The 22884-nt window shown below is 46.2% G+C and overlaps 1 protein-coding gene across 1 annotated transcript in view; it reads right to left on the minus strand.

Annotated features, from left to right (window-relative positions):
* Positions 1–8674: 8674 nt before the first annotated feature.
* The window catches only part of LOC111148947 (prostate androgen-regulated mucin-like protein 1), a 99281-nt gene continuing 85071 nt past the window's right edge, over positions 8675–22884 (minus strand). The window contains exon 4 of the mRNA XM_022505780.1: positions 8675–12532. Within this exon, the coding sequence (XP_022361488.1) occupies positions 12448–12532 (85 nt within the window). The 3' untranslated portion in view covers positions 8675–12447. The remainder of the gene's footprint in view (positions 12533–22884) is intronic.

The raw sequence follows: 22884 nt of genomic DNA on the forward strand, positions 1-22884 counted from the left end.
TTATGTTTATGTGTACCCACCAGCTGAACCTGATGTGTTTTTAGAGTAGACTTTAGTCAATGCAGATTATTAGTGTTGACCACATGGTGTGCTGTTTTGAAAGGTGAAAAAAAGCATTGGAAGGTGTGAATTCCTGGTTGGCTAAGAAGCAAGTTCCTCAATTGAGCTATGAATAGGTACTGGTTGTCACCTTTTAAAACTCTTATGGACAGAGCTTGGGAAACCATCAAAAAATGTAATTAATGCTATAAAGAATGGTTTAATCTCGGGGTACCTGGGTGGCTCAGTGGGTTAAAGCCTCTGTCTTTGGCTCAGGTCATGATCCCAGGGTCCTGGGATCGAGCTCCACATCAGGCTCTCTGCTCAGCAGGGAGCCTGCTTCCCTTCTATCTCTGCCAGCCTCTCTGCCTACTTGTGATCTCTCTCTGTCAAATAAATAAATAAAATCTTAAAAAAAAAAGAATGGTTTAATCATTAGGAAGAGGACAACTGGCTGGTAAATTTGAGATTTCAGGGGAAGCTGAAGGGGCTGATCTAAAGACATGGACAGCTTCTCTGGAGAAGTTGGCTGATGTCTTTGACGATGAAGTTTACTGTTCAAGATCTGTGTTTAATGTTTTTGAAACGGGAACAGGAGATATTGTAAGAGAGGCTACCTTTGATGCTCCTCCCTGAGAAGTGACCATTTATGCTCAGTAACTCATCCGTGGAAAATTTTTCCTGAGGTGAACCAAATATTGAACATATGTAGGGTCCCTAGAGTAATGACAACTGTTGATTCTGATTATAAAGAAACCTACTGGGAAAGGAGACCCCTTCAGTCCACATTTTGCTTGAATCAAATTTTCAGGAACAAAAGTTAGCTTATGCCAACCAAGATATTTTCAAATATAGATTTATATTTGTGTTTGGTTGTATTATATATATTGTGTTTGGTTGTATATTTAAATATATGTTTGTCAATGTGTGCATCTAAAGTGAGAGGTTTTTCTTTTTATGATTAGTATTTGGCATATTATTATTATTTTTTATTTTTAGTTTTTAGAGAAAAAGAGAGAGCATGCAAGCCATGGGGCAGGGACAGAGGGAGAGGGAGAGAAAGGCTCTCAAGCAGGCTCCATGCTCAGCGTGCAGCCCGATGTGGGGTTCGATCTCACAACCTGGAAATCATGACCTGAGTGGAAACCAAGAGTCAGACGCTTAACTGACTGAGCCATCCAGGTGCCCCTTGGTGAATAGTAGTTTTTTATTATGATTGGTCAGTTTGTATCACATTGTAGCTATGTGATCTTGAGTAAGCTACAGTTTCCCCATCCTTAAAATCTGTAAAAATAAATTATCTTACATGGTGGTTCTATTTAGCAAGCGTATGCTTTTATAGTCTTTGATCTGTGCTCTGTGTTCTTCAGGTATTAATTCCTCTAACTTCTGTAATAGGCTAATGAGGCAGATACCATTCTGATCCTCATTTTATAGATAAAGTAACTGAGAGAATGAGAGATTAAATATTGTTTTCAAGGTGACACAACTGGTAAGTAGCTGAGGTGAGATTCAAATCCAGATCCTTGAGCTCCAGAGTCTGAGTGTGTAATGTCTATTCCATGCCACAAAGCACCTGTCCTGCTTGTGGCACACGGCAAAGGCCGAGTAGATGTCAGTTCCTTTCCCATCTTCTCAAGAAATACCTTTGGAGGGGCGCCTGGGTGGCTCAGTGGGTTAAAGCCTCTGCCTTCGGCTCAGGTCATGATCCCAGGGTCCTGGGATCGAGCCCCACATCAGGCTCTCTGCTTGGCAGGAAGCCTGCTTCCTCCTCTCTCTGACTGCCTCTCTGCCTACTTGTAATCTCTGTCTGTAAAATAAATAAATAAAATCTTTAAAAAAAAAAAGAAATACCTTTGGAAATTGTCGTGGGAGGCAAATTGTGAATTTATCAGTCGGCCAACATGCTTTCCTAAAATGTCCATGTTTGGACATTTTTGGCACCCTGTGGTCTTTGGGGGTGCCAAGAAATATGTGAACATACCTCCCTCTGATGAGGCCCCTCTTGGGTCATCTCTTCTGTTGAAACATCGGATTTCCAGGAAGCAAGACAACCACATGCATTCATGTGTGTGCAGTGATAGCCTGTAGAGCAGCCAGTGATGACCGTTTGGAGCTGAGCAGCTGGAGGGCAGAGCTGATATTTCCAACGACCAAGAACAAGGTACGGCAGCCAAAGGGATTGCATCTGACAGTAGTGTGCCCCTCAGCCCTGGCCAGCTGCTGCTCAGGCTTCCTTGATGATGATGCTTTAGGAGTTTCAGGTGAGACAGTCTGTACTGTGTAAGACTGTCCCAAGAAAATCAACCCCATATTATTTCATACGCTGAAGGATTTGAGGCATCCTTAACTCCCAGATCTGAAACGCTGGTAACTCTGCCAGTCATGGCAACAACTAAGACCCCAAGCCAAAATATGCCGCCACACCTTGCTGCCCTTGGGTAAGATGTGGTGTTATCAGCCCTACTTAGAAGGGCTCACTAGGGCGTACCTGGGGTTATGCGTAGAAAGCTCCCTTACTTCTCAAAATCAAGGGGGCAGCGGGGACCCCCTGGCATCAGCACCAGCTGGGAGCTTGTTACAAAGGCAGATTCTCATCCCTGATCCCCCACCTGTGAATCAGAACCTGCATTTTAATGAGATTCCCCGATGATTTGTGTGTGCATTAAAGTTTGAGAAGCACCATCATTCTAGACAGAATACGGGCTTTGGAGTAAGAGAGTCTAGTGTTGAAATCAAGACTTCGTCTCTTACTGGCTCTGTAACAATGGGAAGGCCACCTAACCTTCCTGAGCCTCAGTTTTCTGGTCTCTAAAAAGACCTAACAATCTTCCTCCTGGGGTAGTAGGCACAGCACAAGCCTTCAACAAATGCCATTTCCTCTCTCCCTGTCTCTCTTCCATCAGAAGACACAGTCAGGAAAACCAGTTAAACTTCCTGGTGATCCTTAGGGAATTATGATCATAGAAAATGTGGCAAGATGAAGAGAGGATGATATTCTCTCTCCCTGGCCCCTCCTCACTCCTCCTTTCTTTCTGTAGTGAGAGAAACAGTAATTGCCACGTTCCAGCCGAGGCATCCTGGGCCATGACAAACCCTGGGAGCAAGGGCTGATCTGGGTGTGACCAGGGTAGCGAGAAGCCAGGACCCTTGGCTCAAATGTCAGTCAGGAGGAACAAATTAAATTTCTAAGATAAAATCTGGGACTGATGGCAAAGGACAGATCTTCAAAGGCATAGCCTAGAGGGCAAGTTCAGATCCAGGAAATTGATTAGGCAGATGGTGGGGGAATGAGCATCAGAGAGACATCTGGGAATAAGGAAGATGAAACTCAGCTTGTCAGGATACTGTCCGCTCTTTTTACTACATCCTATCCTGTGCTCTCTGTGTCTCTACACATTACCTAGCATCCCGTGACTCTGTGCGGAGTCCCTGTTTTATTTTTAGACTGTTCTATTCTTAGACTGAAAGCATTTTGAGGATGAATATTATCTTGAGGATCATGTTTTGTTTCACTTGTTTGTATATCTAGAATATACAAATCAGTACTGTTTGTTGAATGGTGAATAAATGAAAATTTTGCTTCCAATGGTACATTCCATCACAGTCTACTCCTTACTGGAATCCATGGGCCTTTAATCGAGCAGTGAGGCTCTCCAAGAACAAGTGCCTCCCAGTTGGCCCCTAGTCCCATAATGCCTCTGGCAGGTAGCACCCTGGCTTTCCTGCTGCCCCCTCCCTTCCTACAGCTAGTGTCCTAAGCATTGAGAAGACACAGAGAGGGGAAGGATACAAAGCAGAGCAGAATCCCTAGCCTACCACTTCTTTGACCATGGTTTTGACTATGGTTGGACTGAGAGCCCGTTACTCCCCTGGGGACCGGATGCCTCAGTTTCCAGGAGATTGTGGGGGCTAGAAAAGAATGATTTGCCTTTTTTAAAAAAAGAGTATATTTGTTTGTTTATTTATTTATGAGTGAGAAAGAGCATAAGCAGGGAGAGCAGCAGGCAGATGGAGAAGCAGGCTCCTTAGAGCCTGATGCAGGACTCGATCCCAGGACCCTGAGATAGTGACCTGAGCTGAGGACAGATGCTTCACCTACTGTGCCACCCAGGCGTCCTTAATGACTTGCCTTTTTTTAAGCTGAAGAGTCACCTGTCAGCTCCTTGGATAGCTCAGGATGTCAGTCCCTGAGGAGCTAGTTCAGGGTTTACCTGAACTCATGGGTGCATTGAAATTGGCCTGTGGGAGACAGACGTAGAAGCCAGCCTCTCCACTCTGGAGGAGAAGAGTCCAGCAGCCAGGTATTGCCAGGAACCCTTGGCAGGGGCCAGGCAAAGTCTTCAATGCTGTGCCCCCATGGTTAGGGCTGCTTAGTGAGTTTGGCTGCTTTCCAGAAAGGGCTATTCAGAAGGACAGGCACAGTCCCTCAGGCAGGCGCTGGGGCCTCAGCACTTGAGATGAATTGCCATTGGGGGTCACTCATCCTGTAAGTTAAAAGTATTTCAATTCATTGCATATAAGCTCCAGAGCTTAGATCCTGAAAGGATCTAAACTTTGGCAAGTGTAGAACAGACTCCATTTACTGCACTAAAACAGCATTTATCAGGAGTAGGGGTGCTGGAGGGCAGAGTGGCCATGGAACGTCTATGTTGTACGTGAATGCATGAAAGGAAACCTTTGCTCTTACTGCTCCCTGCCCCCCCAACTCTTCCCAGCAGGCCTTTTATCAAGTTCTGGCTTTCTGAACCACGCAGCATTGTCCTTAGGAGGCCCCAAGCGGAGATGAGGGGCTGGGAGGAGTTGGTGGGTGGGGAAGGGGTTGTGGAATGACCCAGGGCTCTGCATGCAGTAAGGTAAGTGCTGAGAATGGTTTTGAACCTCTTCTCTACCCTATCTTTTTTTTTTTTTTTCTCTTTCATGGGGGTGGATGAGGTAGGCTGGAGGGTTGGGATGGAGAGAGGAAAGAGCAATGAAAGTGGGGAAGGAGAGTACTGGGCACTTGGGGACCATGTGGGCCCCTTTCTCTCTCTCATGTTCATTTGTTTGTAGTATCCAGTTCAAGAGCTCCTTTGCTTTTCCAGTCCCCAGGTTTTCCTCACATTTCAGCAGAAGGTCTGAGTCCCTCTGCCACGAAAAGAACCATGTCCAGATGAGATGTGGCTCCAGACAAAAGAACACGGAAAGGCTATCCGAAGAAGGAAGTTCTCAATACCAGCGTTGTCTGTCTCGTGATCAGTTGCAGCAAGGAAGTCTTTTTGTAACTATGCATATTCTCTTCCTCGATTTTACACATATGTGTGCGTGCGTGCGTGTGCGTGTGTGTGTGTGTGTGTGTATTCATCAGTTCCTCTTCTTTTTCTTCATCCTCCCCACCTTTATCCAATGTAAGGTGGTTAACCCCATAATTGGGCATTTAAGTTGTTGGATATCAAAGGAAGATCGCATCTTGACTAGGAGTAAATGTTCCCAGAGCTCAAGTCACACATGGCATATTCTATGTCTTTCTCTTTCTTTTTGGGGGGCAGGTGAGTGTACCCTTAGTTGTGTAAGGGACAGTTGCATCACCTTTGGGATCAAATGATGTTGTTTATTTTCCTTTTGGAGAAGTTCTAATCTTGGAGGAGAGAGGGTAGACTGTGCTCACTTATTCACTGCTCAGCATCCTTCCCACATTGTCTAAGGTCTCCTTGGCAGGCCAGGGGGAAAGCCAGAAATTGCATTTCTTCCAATTCCCTTTCCTGCAGGGTTTGGCTGGAGGTTGTCCATGAGAGGTTCTCAGGTGAGATAGGAAATATGGAAAAAAGGGAAAGCCATTCCCCGGAAACCATTGTAGTCAGGTGTGGGGGCAGCTGGGGCTCCCCAGTGAGCCCTTGAGGACCCCACCTCTTTCCCACCCCCACTATCTCCCTGCTGGAGCCAGAGATGGGGGCAGCCTCCCAGACACCCAAGAATTTCAGCCATTACCTGCTATGGCTCCCCTACCCACTTCTCTTCCTGCTCTCGAAAAGTCTGGGTGAGACTGATTTCTATGTGAAATCCTTAGCTTTGTATTAAGATTTTAATATCCCAGGAATACATGGACAATTGTTTTTTGTTTTCTTTGATGAGTGCCTGTTCCCAGCCTCAGTGTCCTGGTGCGAGGCACGCATCTGTCTCTCCTACCACCTGCCTACCCCTGCTTCTGACGGGCTTGAACTTCTCAGCACTTTGCCCAGCAGTGTTTGCTGTGGTGAATTCCGTCCCCATGCCCAAACAGGCATGGCGAGTGGGAGAACACGAGAGTGTTCTGCACTGTCTCACCTTGCCCAGAAGCACCAGAATCTAGACAGAGGCAGCCCAGAGTCTGTGAGGCCAGAGCCCTTCTGATGGAAGGGACCTCGCTTCTGCCGTAGGTGCCCAGCCTTGACCACACCGGGTCCAGACACACGAGCGTCTTGATGGCGAGTGAAGCAACTACGCAGGAAGCCCTGGCACTGAGAGGGGGCTTCCATGGAAGGGACGGAGAGCATGGACTCCGGAGTCCCACTGCTGGCAATTAGGAGCTGCGGGACCATGGTCAAGTTTCTACACCCTTGGCCCTTAGTTTTCTCATCTGTACAATGGGCACACTGCATTGATAATATCCACCTCCTAGGGATGTTAATCCAGGTAATGTGCTTGGAACAGGATCTGACTCATTGAGCGTTAGGTGAGAATAAGCTATTATTACGATACCAAAGAAAGACAAGTTCTGGAAATAATGGAACCTTAGGGCAAGAGGGGAAGAGAGTCTGAGGATGGAATCTGTAGTCCAGGCTGCTGTGGACTCACACCAGTTTCTGTCGGGGAGCGGGGAGGCTGCAGGTGGAAACGAGGGGAGGTTTCTCACTCAAGTCTGGGAGGCAATGGGGCCTGTGTTGGCACTCAAACAGAGTTGGGGAGGCGGAGGCAGCCTCTTCCTTAGCAGAGAACACAGCCCAGTAGGGTAGCGTGAAGTGGCAGGGAGGTGACAGTGCCTGGTAGGGGATATGTGCCTGGGAGCTGACCGGGCTTGCTCTGGGCCACATGCCAGACCTCCTTGAGATCACCTAAAATAGCTGAGGGGAGACTTGGCAAGAGGTGGAAGGTCCCATTTTAGTAGAAGGTGTGAGCACTGGGTTATACTTAGATCAGAAACCAGTCCCTTGAGTGGAAAATAACCTAGGACTTTGGTGACAGACCTGGTTGGAATCCCAGCCCTGCCATCGACTAAACTGTAAATATGTGGTGAGCAGGGGCCCTCTTATCCGATACAGAGTCCATAGAAGGAGTCAGTACTTGGCGGGACTGCATGTTGTGTCCTGGAACCTCAGTTTCCCCATCTGTAACATGGAGAGGGCATTGACCACGACCTTGATGCAGGATGGCATCAGACAATGCCCACGGGCACCTGAAGTTCCTACTGGAAACTATGTTCCTTCTGTTTTATAGTAAATATTCGGTATCTTGCTTAAAATAGAAACGCAATACATTTCTTGAGTCAAACTGATAAATGCTGCTTGAGTGCAGTAAATGGCGTCTGTTCTACACTTGCCGAAGTTTAGGTCCTTTCAGAGAAGAGATCACACCTCTTTCAGGCTTTTTTCCCCAACCTGATCTGTACTGTTCAAGCTCCATGCTTTCTGACGAAAATCAAAACACAGCCAGCTATTGGTAAATATCCCTGACCTTTAGAAGAGTAAAAGGTGGCAGACAGGTTACTAAGTACTCGAAGGGTACTATGATCTGACTTGGAAAAGCTACAATGTAGGAAAACATCGTTTTGGACTCCATAATTCGTAATAGGTAAACACTACGCATTACCATTAGGCCTTTCCTTTCCGTGCACATTTGAAGTGCTTTCTGACCGACGGTGTTCAGGCAAGCTTGGAATAATGGAGTTGGTACTTGCTTTTGTGCCCATGCAGGGCCTCCAGAGATGGCTGCTTCACCAACAGGAAAGGGTCCGTTTCGTGTTTGGTCCTCTTTCTTCCTCCTGACTCATTCCAGTCAATCCTCCATGCTGTGCCACTGGACACCGGGCACCTACACTTACTAAATCTGACCCCAAGTTTTCAAATCTTCCGATCCCCTCGCTCTAGCTTGCAGGTGTTTCCATTCCTCTCTCATGTTGCAAAATGCATGGGTTTTATTGTTGCTCTTTTCTTCTGAGTCAGGATAATCTTTGCTTAGCTCCCGAGGGTTGATACTATATTCTGAATGATTGAAATTGCTTGCTATTTTAACTGTCAGGATGCGTAGGATGAACTTAATTTTTTTGAAGGAGGATGAAACAGGCAGGTATCAAATGTACTGCTAATGCGGATTTGCCTTAATCTGACTTGATTTTGTATCCCTGCCTACTTATTCAATTGACGTGTTTATTCTTACATCGGTTTTAGAAGACATGGTGTATTGTTAAAAGCAAAATCACTGCTTGGAAAGTTTCCTCATTTCTGACACCCTTCAATTCTGTTTCGAGATCAGAGAGACCTTCCCGCTGTGCAGAAAATATTATTTATTGACGTGGGATAAATTTTTTTTAAGAACAAGTCAAGGCTACTTAATATGAGTATATGAGCTGAACGGCTGGAATAACAAAACATATCAAAATGTGAATCACCACTGTCAGGTGCAAGCTTTTAACAACTTTAATTGATATAATTATAATTAGTATGCAATATGTCTTACAACAAATGTAGATACAATTACATCAAATATCAAAGAAGTTGCACATCCAGCTTTAAATGACGTTGGCTACCTCACCCCAAGAAAGCAATTGGTTAGCACTATTACCAGTACCAACCAGCACTTTAAAAATCAAAGTTGAAATGGTACATTCATTTGCCAAAAAGAGGTTAAAGGCAAAGAAGGTGAATCAACGTGCAAATCAACATGGCCCAGTTGCAAAATTCATTTCCCACACACGAGGGATTGAACCATGCATCCTTGCAAGCAAGATGAAGGGCAAACGGAGGACATCAAACCAAAACCAATTCCACCAAGAACTCAGAAGACTTCAGGATGGTGAAGGCCAGAGGCCAACTGTTCTCAGCACTCAGGTGTCCATCTTCTGTTCCCCTAACCTCCTGGATCCTAACTGAAGAGTCTGTGAGACCCAGTTCTGGGGCTGTCTTTCCATTTGGAGACAGGAACCATTCTCCTGGTCCTGGGCACAGTTCACCCTGCAGTCAGCCGCACTGGGGGGGTCGCTCAGAGCTGGGCCAGCTGCCTGCTGTGGCCAAGATCCAGCTGTCATTTTATAGATTTAAGTCGAAACAACACGCCAGTGTAACAACAAATAAGAAACTGAAACCGAGATCACTTATATATCTAGGTAATACTTAAGATGCCTATAAATATTTTTCTCCAGAAACTGAAAATACTGTAGACATCATTTTGTGAATCCTCACAACACATCTGTGAGGTAGCATGGGGTGAGGTCAATAGGAAAGCATCACCCTCATTTAAGAAATGAAGACAGACATCCAGGGAGGGCAAGAGACTTCACGGGGGCCAAAAGCAAAGAAAACAAAGTTGAATCCCACTCTTCATCATTTGCAGTCTACGGTCTAGAAGAATCTGCTTGCCTCCTTCCTGCTCTGACAGTCTATCACTTTATGACTAGTCCTATTCCTGGATGAAATATGGTGGTTTTAGATCTCCTGGAGCAATTTCCCTTGGACAGATCTGGACAGAATCTCTCCCTGATGTAGGGGACATTAATTATCAGCGTGTATTTCTGGGGTGTGTGTGTGTTTCAAGCAACATGTGTTGAATACAGTTCAAATTCTTTGGCCAACTCAGAAAAAAAGTACTTGGCAAAAAAAGTTCAACCTATAGGTATTTTATACTGACATAACAAGGAAAGTTAGAGTTTTTTATGGGAAGCTGTCACCTTGCTGAATATATTTGCTTTAGGTCCAGATCCCTCTTTGCCATAAGGATTTGGAAGTTAATAGGAGCAACAAACCCATCAAATGCTGTTGCACAATAGAAGACTCTGGTAAGGGAAGATGCTTACTGAGTCTGTGGTCATAACCAGTCAGTGTACCCCGTGAAGACACCGGTCCCTCTGACCCAGTACTTAGGACTGGAACAGCATCTAGGAGAGAACCACTCTGAAGGTGTTCCATAGACATTTTGTCAAAATGTTTGTGGCCGAGGGAGGAATAAAAGGGATGTCCTATTTTTATTGAATTGTCCTTTGCTAAACTGAGGGCCTACAGGCTTTATAAAGGGAGTGAGGGTAGAGATGAGAGACAATTATTCAGGCCCAGCATGGCCAGAGGGGGCACAATGGGTCATCCCTGGGCATTTTTCTGAGAATGTCTTTTTTTTTTTTTTTTTTTTTTTTTTTTAATAATCAGAGCTTTCAGAATTTCTGGTGGCCTGCTTCTTATTATATAGTCCTATTGTAAAATACCTCTGGGGCTTGCTCATTCTCCTCTGATATGTAAGGAATTTAAGGATAAATTCAGAGTGTGGGAAGGCAGGCTGTGGAGAGTGGCACAGCTCCGAGCATCTCGGAATAGCGTGGCCACAGCGATTTTCCTGTTGGCACTTTGCTGGACCACAGTAAGTGACAGGTTGAGCTGAGGGTCAAATTTCTGGAAACAGCAAGGCAGCAGGTTCAAGTTTAGAAATAAAAGTTGATCAGTTTCAAGTTCTTTATGGCACTAGGACACTGTAGGACAATAGGACGCGTTCTGAATCAGGACCTAATCCATGAAGTTTCCTCTTGCAATCAGGACACCAGATGGCCGGTCACTAACATCAGGTGCTTCAGGAGGACAGAGTCCTCACCATGAAATAAAGCTATCTAGAGAACACACAGAAATAAAAAGGCAACCACACATGCCAAAACAATCCATCCGCCCACAAACTGAATACTTTTTAGGGAACAATTTAACAAATCATTTCATTTAGTTAAAAGTAAAAAATGTTACTAATCTGGGAGTGTCTTGTTTTGTCCACCGTGGGCATTTCAGTAAACCAGGGTTTCTCGAACTCAGCACTCCCAACATTTTGGGCCAGGTGGCTGTGGGCTGCGGTGGGCTCTCTTGTGCCTCGCAGGATGTTTAGAGCATCTGTGACATCTACCTCCTAGTGGCACCCCCAAGTCGTGGCGCTCAAAAATGTCATGAGACATTTTTAAAAGGTTCACGTGGGGGAGCAAAATTGTCTGCTTTTTGGTAACCACGTTGTATCTGGACATCTGCAAACCATACCAGTTTTTCAAAATTTGAGATTGAGGAGCGTAAGGCCATGTACCCAGGAGTGTTCATTAATTTGAGAGCAGAATTAGGAAGGTAATCGTATGGGAAGAATAAGCGGATTAATCGTGGTGTCTATTTCCTGTGGAAACGCCTCACTGAGCTACTGCAGATAGACTAATCCTTTACAGTTTTTTACAAAATGGTCTGCAGCCGTTTTCCAACAGACAGAAGGCAGTGAGCCAGCTGTTTTGTGCCTATAAAGCAAGGGTTCTTTCTAGAGGTTCCTTCGAGCAGTGGATGTCTCTGTTAGTTATTGGGGGCTGATTCCTTGTTCCCCCCAGGCGGTCATCTGTGAGGGTCACCCCTTCCCTCCCAACCCAGTCTCCTCCACTGCCCACCGCACGCTCCCCCCCCACACCTCCCCTTTTCTCTTCTCTAACTGAGCTCCTCTCCCAGCCTTCTCTTGGGGACAGCCTGCTGCGGCCGACCACAGTGGGCATCTCGGGCAGAGCTGGGCGGCCTGGAGGGCGGAACAAGTAGAGGGCACGCTGCGATCTGACAGCAACAAGCCACGCTGTCCCTCGGCCTGCTGGCCTCCTCCAGGGCACCTTCTAGTTCCCTCCTCCACTAATTAGGCCGTTAAGAAGCCGGGACCCAGCTCACAGAGCCAAGCAGGCAACCTGTCAGATACACCAGGCAGAAACAGAGATCAAAAAGGAATCGGAGCAGCCCCTGCTTCCTCACCTGCAGGGTAAAATACTCCCAGGTCGCATTTCCTTTCCCTGCACCGAGATCTCATGCAATTTCCTAACTCGAAAGTTTGAGAAGTACCACCAGCAAAAAGTTCCCCTAAAAGTAACCGCCGATGCAAGGACTCACTCCCTGGCCCTCCGTCCCTCTTACAGTGGATCCCGCGGCGGGCACGGAGGCTTCCACCACGGCGGTCTGGCTCCGGGTCTGTCTCCTTCAGCTGCAGAGAAGCCTCCACTCACCTTTAAACAATGATTCTTTTTGTACCAGAAAGGGGAAGTGATAGCAGCCAGAGGAGAGGGAGGAAAACAAAACAACCAAACCAACGAAACAGGGCTTAAGAGATTGTCGCTCGATGCGTGTCAGGAACTTGTATTAATTCTACTGGGAAAGCGCTTATAAATAAACAGTTCCTCCTCGTCCCAGCCTCGCTCCTTCGTTAGGAGTCGTCGTACAGAGGGTTGTTGTAGTTTCCCCAGGATCCGTAGTCATGATCGTCCAGAAGCCTCCCGTAGGAGGAATGCCTGTGGGGGGAGGAGAGAGCTGTGGTTATTTGGAGCGGTTGCCTGTCCTAGGGGAGCCGAATGCCCGGCAGCCTGCATGGGGGAGGCTTTCAGGGCCCACAGGAGGGGACACGTGATTCTTCCACCCACCAATCCTGGAGGCCTCAGTCTACAAACTCATGGAAGTTAGGACGGCTCACGTGGGAGCCCGGCTGGCACCTCCCATTGAGGTCACCCGGGTCCTGGTCTCTGTACGTGATCTCTAGAGCTGGAGAAGCAGGAGGGCCCATTCCTCTGGCTACTGAGTAAGAAGTAGTAGTGAAGGGAAGGTTGTGTTCCTGGCATTTGACTTCGGTCCTGGACCGAATTTTCCCAGGAGTCATGAGGACGCCACCACAACCACTACTGCTCTCACCGTATCGTGTTTTACAATCTACACCATGTTTCTGTGTTCCATTTTCACGTGATCCTCAAAATAAGGCCACGGGGCCAGTATTGCTTGTTTCTCTGACAGGGAAAGATTTCCCTCTCCAAGCTCTTGAATGATGGGCACGAAGTTACCCAACTGAGCTATGGGTCAGATTCTCACCTCCTGGGTCTAGATCCCGTGCTCTGAGCTTCCTAGAGTGTGTTAACATCGTTAGTTCAATGGCACCTTGGTTTTAATCATCTTTGATTGGTCATTTTGGGAACCTGTCTCACAATATTATTTCTGTAAGAAACTGAAATCAGATAGTTCTCACTCCTCTGTTTAAAACCTGAGAGTGGCTCTTTATCTCAGAGTGAAAGTCATTAGCATGGTTTGCAACACCCTCTGGGATCCGGCCCCTGTTATTTTTCTGAGCACATCAGCTGCCATTCCAGTCCTTCTTGTTCCCTCTGCTCCAACCATGCCTCCTTGCTCCTCCCTATCACGTCTGGCACACTCTTGCCTCAGGGTCTTTGCACGCACCATTCCCTCAGCTTGGAGCAGCTGGCCTCCAGATCTCCTTCCTTCACCTCTGTCAAGTCTTTGCACAAATGTCACCTTCTCAGTGAGGCCTTTCTTAAGAACCCTAACTTGAAACTCCCACCCCCCCTCTCCCAGCTTTCCTGGCTTAATTTTCTCAAAGTACTCATCACCTCCTAACATACTATATAATTTACTCATTTATTTTGTTATTGCCACCTTCCCTGACTAAACTGTACGTAGGATGATCTGCCCACTTTGTTTGTGCTTGGCACTATCTCCAATGCCCAGAAAAATATCCAGCACATATAAGTCCTTAATAAATGTTTACAGAAGAAACAGTGATTGGAAAAAAAAAAAAAAAATCTCCGAAAGCCAATCTGTTCACAAGAGGGGAGCTTCCCAGAGAGGATTACAGTCATTGTATGACTAAAAGTGCGGTCAGGATTAGGAGAACATCACAAAATGAGCATAGACTGGCTCTCAGCTTCATGTTCGTGCGTGGATGATTACACCCGGCCACTGGAAATCACAGCGGCTGTATAGCGTACCAACACACAGGCCGCTCCCCCTAATTTTTTTCTCAGCTCGACAGGAAAACTGAACAAAATGAAAATACAATCTGAAAGGCACAAGAAGCATTTGTTATACTTCTATCTGTTGCTAAAATCACTGCTGTCGCTCTTCTGAAGTTATTTACTTATGCCAGACATCTGAAAAGAGAGGATCTGTTGCAAAGCACCAGGCCCCTGCAGACTTGGTTTCAGATTCTTAGTCCTTTGGATTCTGCAGACCGGCTCAGCTGACCCCGCCTGGGCACCTGCAAATTTGAGGATGTTCCACAAGACCCTTTCTTCACCCTAAAGGCCCACTCATTTCTGTGGGTGTGAGGAGGACAGAGACCGCAGATAACACACCAGTGATCTTCTGATCCCCGGGAAGAGGGGAGGCCAGTTTTGGTAAACAAGGTCACTGGCTACACATGGCCAACCCCTCCCCCACAGTTAACACCTCGTGCCTCGATCAAATCCTTCAACAGGACGGGATGGTTGAGCAATGGGAGCTCGATGAACAAGTAAAAGCCTGGGGATTGTTCGACTGGAGCCAAGCCTAAGTTTTAGTATGACTTACTGTTGCAAGCCTGGTCAACATCTACCTAATAAACTTGCTCCTTTATTGATGGGATACTCCTGCCTCACCTTTATATGGTAATATAACTTTTCACAGCATTTTATATCTATCATATAATTTTATTCCCACGAAGTATCAGTTAGGTCAACAGATGTATGTCCTCGGCTATTTTTTTAATCCCGTGTTTCTTCACCTATAAATTGGAGAAACTTAAAATGTGTTATTGCTGGCAGGAGGATGAAATGAGGTAATGCATATAAAGCCCTGGCACATAGTAAATGCACAGTAAGTGTTGGCCAGTACCGCTTTTTGATGTTTATTATAATGAAACTTACAAAAGCACATGCAAACCTGCAAACAGTGGAAAAGGGCACAGAGGGAAAATCAAGCCTCCCTCTTGCCAGGAACTCCTAAAAGCACACTCCGGGCACAGTTATAAAACCGGTTTCTTATTTGATTATTTGCATTTTTTTAAAAAAAGCATTATGCTGGAGGGTCAGAGGATTAACAATCTCTTGGTCATCAGGTTTTCCTGCTTATAGTTAGTCCAGACAAGACTATTTGATCAGAGTTCTGCCTGAATCTGCTGTATTATAAGAAACATTCCCTACGCGAATAACAGAAAAATAAAAGCAAAGGATGGATCTTTACTTTCATTTTTCTTTGCCCTCTTGTTGGAATGAACAAGGAGTTAAGGAAAATACCGACAGCCAAGGAACGTGAAGCCAGAGATATAGATAAGCCATATTTGGGAATGTACTGAAGCTGGAGAGCTTGTTTTAATATATTAATGTGTCTGAGCAAGAAGCATTGCGTGTGCTGGGACGCAAGCCAGGTTTGGGTCAATCCTCTAATACTGTAGAGAGAGGAAGACGAACACGTTTGTGCGTGTGTACATGTGTGTGAGATAAGACAAGAATAACTAATGATCCTTTTAAACTCTCTCTCTAGGTCAGAACTTCTTCAATCATGCACGTCTTCGATGGCAAAGGGGAGGTTTTCATATTGGTCCTCGGGGAGTCCATGAGGGGGAACAACCTCGCCTTCGAGTTAGGGAAGGTGTGGCTCGAGGAATCCACGTGACTTAGTGGCAGAGCTGGTGCTGAAATCCGGGTCTTCTGGCTCTCTTGTGCAGCACTCCGCAGCTCGTTTCACCCGGAAGAGCAGTGGGTACCAACGCATCATCGCCAGGGCACAGCAGCTTGGTTTCCTCAATTTCTTCGTCAAGCCCGGTGCCGTCCCATCCAGCCAGCGCAGCCTCGCCGTGCCTCGGCTCCCTCAGACGGTACACCTCTTGGGGGCAGACCGTCTCTTTTCTGCGCATCTCACACGTTACTCTCGAGGCAGCAGTTCTTCCACGAATGCCCGATGCCGAGGGCTCCCACCAGGTACACATGAACAGTATAGACGGAGTTTGCTCCGTCAGCACCAGCAGGGACTCGTACAGTCCAGGGCAATTCCTTGTGTAATATAACCGGAGCAGAGGGGAAATATTATTAACCAAGCCAACGGGTCAGAGCCACCATTTTGACCTTAATTATGAGAAGAGGAAAGAGAATTTTAGCTAAATTTCTCTGAGGCAAGGATGTAGCTTTAAAGCACTCAGCACAGAGCTCGCGGTCCCTGTGGATCAATGGTCCTGCGCTGTGAGCCGTGTGTTGCTGCTACTGTGCAGCTTAGTGAGCTAAAAGCAGAACCCACGGGGGACAAAACAGGGCGTGATTTATGTCAAGTCCTGGTCTCACGGCTTCCTTCTCAAATGGCTTGCTTTAACGAAGCAGCCCTTCCTCCTCCCCTCGTCCCTAATTGCTGATGCCCTGTGACAACTGGTATGTGCAGCGATGACATCTGCAGTTGGAGGCCTTCTCCGCAACTGCACTGTGGCACCTATTTTTTTTAACTTTCTTTCTTTCTTTCTTTCTTTCTTTCTTTCTTTATTGGAGAGAGAAACAGAGAAAAAGAGAGAGAGAGAGAGAGAGACAGCATGAGCATGGGGGAGGGGCAGAGGGAGAAGCAGGCTCGCCGCTGAGCAGGGAGCCTGAGGCGGGGCTCGATCCCAGGACCCTGGGATCATGACCTGAGCTGAAGGCAGAGGCTTCACCAACTGAGCCACCCAGGTGTCCCTGTGGTACCTCTTTTAAGATAACTGCAGCGGCAATACTTAATGGAACCCAATTGTCTTTGAAAATGAATGACGTGTTTTCCTTACGTTGTGTGGACACATAGTTGTTGGCGAAAACGCCTTCTCCTTTCTAAGGGTCAAGCTCAGGGCTTCCTCCGGGTTCCAGCTTTGCTTACTATCACACCGCCCCAAGTTCTCTCCTCTCGAGTCAAGTGAGTTTTGTCATTCAAACGTGAGTGCTCATCATGCGCTAAGAAGGAAGGATATAAAGATGGAAAAAATATGGCGTAGTGCTGGGAAAGCACAGCCTAACTTATAGCTCATTAGTTGCTGGTAATTAAGCCTCAGACTCTTACATCCACTTGCAAAGCCAGTTTGGTTTAGCTGCCACTGTCTCCTTCGCTTCCGTTGGGGGCTTCTTGCTTTCTCTGATTGTCCTTTCCCTGCCTGGCTCCTTTCATTTAAAGATTCAGTGAAACCTTATGACCCATTAGGCCCTATTTGGGGGCTGGGAGATGCCTCAGTGAGCTAAACAGACCAAAACCCCTGTTCTAAGGAAACTTCCATTCTGGTGGGGGGGGGCAGGCACAACAAATAAGACATGAAAAATAATATGGCGGATGGTAATATGTGCCGTGGAGGACAGCAGAGCAACCGAGGGGAATGAGGAGTTCCAGTGCGAGGTGGGGACGGTCATTAGGAATATGGCGATCGGAAAACAGTCTCACTAAAATGACGCATGAACAGCAGGTGAATGAGGTGTGGGGTGAGGCACGTGGATGCCTGAGGTAAACCATGCAGAGAGGACAGAAAGTGCAGAGGCTTTGAGGAAGGGGCAAACAACATCTCTGTGTGGCAGCTACCAAACTATAATTGTTTCAAAATAAATTATTCAATTATCGGAATGATTTTAGATTTATAGAAATATCGCAAAGATGGTACAAAGAATTGGCGTATGCCCTTCCCCTGCTTCCCTTGTTAGTGACATGTTGTATAGCCATGTCACAACTGTCCAAAGTAGGAAAGGAACATGGCCAGTGACGGTGTTGAGGCTAAGAAAGCTGTGACCATTAGGGGTGAATTTACAGCTACTGTAGCAAGATAGTGGCAGGATGAGTATCATAATTTAGGAAACATATCAGTGCTGTCTTTCTGCCCAAATCCCAATGTTGGAAAGCTTCCAATCAATCACTCATTTTCAAGGTGTTCTGCCCACAGTCTGCATTTCTTTTAAAGAGCAGTTACTTTTGAATTTATCTTTAAATAATCACCTTTCCTTTGAAGGAGTAGATGAAATTTGTTTGTTTTCTCTTTTAAAACTATCTGCTCTTATCATCCTGGCAGACGCTCACCACAGAAAAGGCCCATATATTGAAACACTTATTTGTAAAGAAGTTCAGAGTCACGAGTAAGTAATGACGAGTATATGGTTTTAACAGATTCCCACAAGCTTCCCCTTCTCTAAACCCTGTTTCGCCATATTTGGAATAAACGAAGACTGCTGCTGTACCCTAAATTTTGCTACCCAGAATCATTCACTCCTCCAGGAAGTGTAAGTGTGAAACTGTTACTGTACGTCGAGTACAGCCAGGGGCTCGCTATCCTTCTGGTGGAGCAGACTGACAAAAGTGGCAGTGATTCCAGGATAAGGAACTGAGTCCTACAAAGGAGACACATGCAGTAAGGGGCGTCCCATAGAGGTGGTGGGGAGGAGGCTCCTCAGAGAGCATCTCTTTCAAGATAGACAATTTGGAATTAGCCAGATAGAAAAAAGGATGACTCAAACACCTCCCGCTGGGGGATCAGCAGGTGCAAAGTAACTAAGACACGAAACAGTGGGAGTACCGCATCTAGAACGTGTGTGTGGAGTGTCGGGAAATGGGTAGATCAGGGTTACTTAAAGGGTGGTTCTCCCAGACAGCAGCACTGGCCTCATCTGTGAGCTGCCACACTGCTTCAGCACCTATGGGGACCGGACCCAGGAAACTGTGATGGTATTTTTTTGTTTTTGATTTTGGGGGGACTGTGGGGGGACATGTCTTGAAATGTATTTCTTCTAAAGACCCACGATATAGATATGGGAACAGGGACAACGGTCATGAGGAACACACTAGACCCTTGAAGAAGACAGAGTGATGAAAGAGTTGTAGAAGTGAGTTCAGATATAAATACAGATTTTTCAATCATAAACATTTTTATCGACCGGTATTTGCTAATCCCACAGGTTTTCACAGATTGGTATCGGCCTCTAAGTGGATAGAATTGTTTGCTAAGCATAGATATATTTAGTTGGAACATGACAATGAGCTAACACCCGTTGAAGCTGTTTTTCCAATGTTAAGCAGAAAGGAGCACCTAACTTTGCTTGGATGAGCCACGGGCACATCCTGCAGATACAACACAGGATACTAAATTAAATTTCATTTGCATTTAATTTCTTTGAAGACCTTCTTCCTGAAGACTTTGAATAGTATCACCTCTAAGCATCTTCCTCTGTTTTTGGATTTTCGTCAAAATACGTTAAGACTTGACTCAACTGGGTTTAGGAGAACATTCAGGAAGAGCTGCTAACATTGCCCAGTCATCACCCGGAAGGAAACTGTGTTTTGAATGAGCTCCCCCATCGATTCTCATGTACATTAACGTTTCAGAACTACTGAGCTGAGAATCGAGTGAGCTGGACCCAGAGAATGCCGAAAGCAGATCTTAAAAAGCCAACCTGTCCGAACAAATTCTAGACAATCTCAGACCTTATGGCTGGCTGGACCAAATCTTTAAAGCCACCAACCACCAAAAGGCATCCAGCTGTATAACGTACGATCGCTCGAAGACTGAAAGCAGAATGGGTGACTTCTGACAAAATGCCTTACAAGCCAGGCCCTGTTGTGTCTATAAATCATGATCACATTTATTTTTGTGAAGGGAACAGCCCGTGTTGTCCGCCTGGGTTACTCACCCCTAATTATAGCAGCGTCCTCATTGCTGGCGACAGCAGATACGGTCTCCTGAGCAGGGGATTATCTCATGGCAGAAGAGTTTTGAGCCAATTTCCACAAAAACAAAACCGACTTCCCTCGGTCTTCCATCAGCACTAACTAAAGGCACATTTCTGCAAGAGGCACACGGGGCTCTTGCTTTCTTTTTGGCAGACAAGCCTTGGAATCAAGACTGCTTACAAGTAGTTTCTGCTGATGAACCTATAACAGGGGTGCGGCCTCCCCGGTGCAAGGAAAACAACACACCTGAAACCATCAAATGGAACCCGGACGTCTGCCCCTCAGTGCATAACTAGAAAACTGAGCTGCTGCGTCGTCTGCTCCCCCGCCCTCCTCTCCCTTCTCTGAATCCCTGGTGCCTACTGAATGGGACTGAGCACCGAGGTGTAAGCACCCTTGTAACAGCAATCACGATGACAGGACTTACCCCGTCCACCGGACTGAATGTTTCTCTATATTATAATTTAATTCTTGTAACAATCCCGAGTTAGGTATTAGGCCTTATATTAGTCATGTATAGTATTACCTGACCTGAGTTAGACACCAGTACCATAATACTAACACAACCACATATGGTCACAGAACTATAAAACTGATCATGGAGTGACTAATCAATTTGCCTAGAGTACGTATTCTTAGCCACCAAGGGCTCCACATTTATTACTCCGTTTCATCTTCTGAACAACTTTGAGAGATGGGTGTTATCCACTCTATTTTTACAGATGAAGAAATGAAGGCTCAGGGAGATTATCGTTCACCCAAGTCCACGTCAACAGGAAGGGGAAGGGTCCGTCTTGAACCTGACCACAAAGCCCACGCTCCTCCCTCCCCCCACCCCCAACTGCCAGCGAAGATGCCGCGTCGGTGATGGAGAACAGCCTCGGGGCTCAAGGGCAGTTCGTGTTTATAAGTCACTTCCACCAGCGGCTTAGTGACAGAAGAAGTCGGCCCTGTAGGCAGGGGACACTGTGACAGGACAAGGGGTCACGTGTCCCTGAAGAAGAGGAGCATGGGAAGAGATGGCGGAGGTGGCCGACACCTTCCGAGGGAATCAGGGTTTGGGAAAAGGTGAGACTACTGAGCCGGCAGCAGAGCTTACAAGACATGCCCTTCTCTGGCTGTAGGGCTGCCTGTGGAAGCAGATTCTTCTTTGGCATTTGCAGGGACCCAGGCTGGGCCAGGCTCATGGCCCACTGGCTGCAGGCCAGAAGCGAATGGTTCCCCAGAAGTCTCTTCCTGCTCCAGCCAAGTGAGCTGAAGGACCACAGGAGACAGACCTCTTGTCATGTGATTCTCCTCAGAAACTGGGATCATAGGAAGGGAATAAACTTCCAGCCAAGGGGAAACATCAGCTCAGGTACACACGCCCGCATGCGTGTGTCTCCGCGTGCGCACGCGCACACACGCACTTGTCAACTGACCCACATGTACTTCTGATGAATGATACAAGTGGTGCTTTCCAAGAATCTGGCAAAATAACACTTGAAAGGGTTGTGGCACAGCCTTAAAATTCGTGAGGGCTCTTCATCTCCTTATGTTATCATTTTGCCAAAATAATTAACAGAGCAGCAGAAAGAGGCTTTCCTTAGGGGCTTTCTAAACAGGGGTCTAATCGCTTGATCCGTCCTTAAATTTATAATCCCAAAGATAAATAACCATCTTAAACTCATCCCACTGGGGCCTTCCTGCATTTAAAAAGGAGGACCTACATGGGAGAGAGAAACAGTGACTACTTCGTTTTAATCATCCACTGAATTAATATGGTGTTGAGAATGTCTGGAGAAAACACTTTTTAAATTTTTAAAATAAAACGTTATGCAATTTTAATCAGCACTCATTAGAACCGATTTTAATGACCTGCTAACAAAACATTCCAAGTGCAGTGCATTCTGTGATGGCAGGATCGTGTCTCATCACTGGTGGGCCCCCAGTGCTTAGAGGGGGGCCTGGCACACAGCTATCACTCAGGAACTGTCAAGCAACTGTTTTACTGGGGGCCCTTCCTTCCATTTGACCACTCTGGTGATGATGATAGCAGTACTGTGTACTTGGGAAGCAGTGTCCATTAATTTGCCCAACAGTGCTACCAAGTAATATCACGGCCCTCATCTTACAGGGGAAGGAGAAGTGAGGGTTAGTAAGGCTCCGAGACAGGCTCAGGTCCCACTAGAACCCACTAAAAACTGGTAGAGCTTGGATTCCAACTGGGGTCTTCTTGCTTCTGGAGTCTGTGTTCTTCCTCACTGTTGTAGACTGCCTGTCTATAGTCAGTGCTTTGAGATGGTGAACCTGAATTCTTGCCTGGAGTCAGGACGAAGATCGTTTTTGGCAAGTGTGTGGCAAGAGGAAAGCATTTCTATTCCACTCCACACTCCAGGGGAGGTCATATTTTTTGTGACCTAGCCCTTTAGAAACTCACCACTGTGACTGCAAAGTGATTTTGAAGTTTATCGGTAAGTTCTGTTTTTGCCTCCTTGCACCCTGACACAAGGGGAGACACCGCTGCAGGTGGGAATGAGGGTCCCAGACTAGCTCATAAAAGCCAATTTAACTCCTAATGAAAACAGCGTATCTCCAGTGATAAACTAGTAACGAAATGGATGGAAAAGTGTATCATTTAGTAAGATAAAATTCATAAAATTAAGTTTACTGGTCAAGGAAATACAGACTTAGTGAAGAAAAGAGATTATGTTAAGCTACGAAGGAGCAAGGATGCTTCCAGAAAGGCTTTTAGACACAGGTAAGGCTGGCCCTTTAATTCCAACTTCTCTTAGAAATCTGGCTTTCCTATTCTTTGTACCTTAGAAAGAGGTGATAATACGAGGCACTCTCATAATTGACACCATCATTAGGTTGATCTGGGGCACGATTTAGAACAAAAGACGGAGGGAAAAAAAGGGAAAGAGGATGGGAGAGGTTCCTGGTGGGTCTTGGTTTGGGCTGGGGTGAGCAGAGGAAATGAGAGAGGGCAGCAAAGGGAATGTGTGAAGGAGATGATAAATTAAATATGTTGTTTACTTATCCAGTTTATTGAGTATCTTCTTTGAGCCCAGTGCTGTGCTCACCAAGTCTGGGTCCTCATGGAGCTTAACATTTTTTTTGTGTATGGGGGGGAAAAGGGACAATAAACAAGTAAACAAATATATAAAACAATGAATAAAATAATAAACAGTGG

The sequence above is a fragment of the Enhydra lutris genome, unplaced genomic scaffold (assembly GCF_002288905.1).
Source record: "Enhydra lutris kenyoni isolate GAN:26980312 unplaced genomic scaffold, ASM228890v2 scaffoldscaffold21, whole genome shotgun sequence".
Classification (NCBI taxonomy): Eukaryota; Metazoa; Chordata; class Mammalia; order Carnivora; family Mustelidae; genus Enhydra; species Enhydra lutris.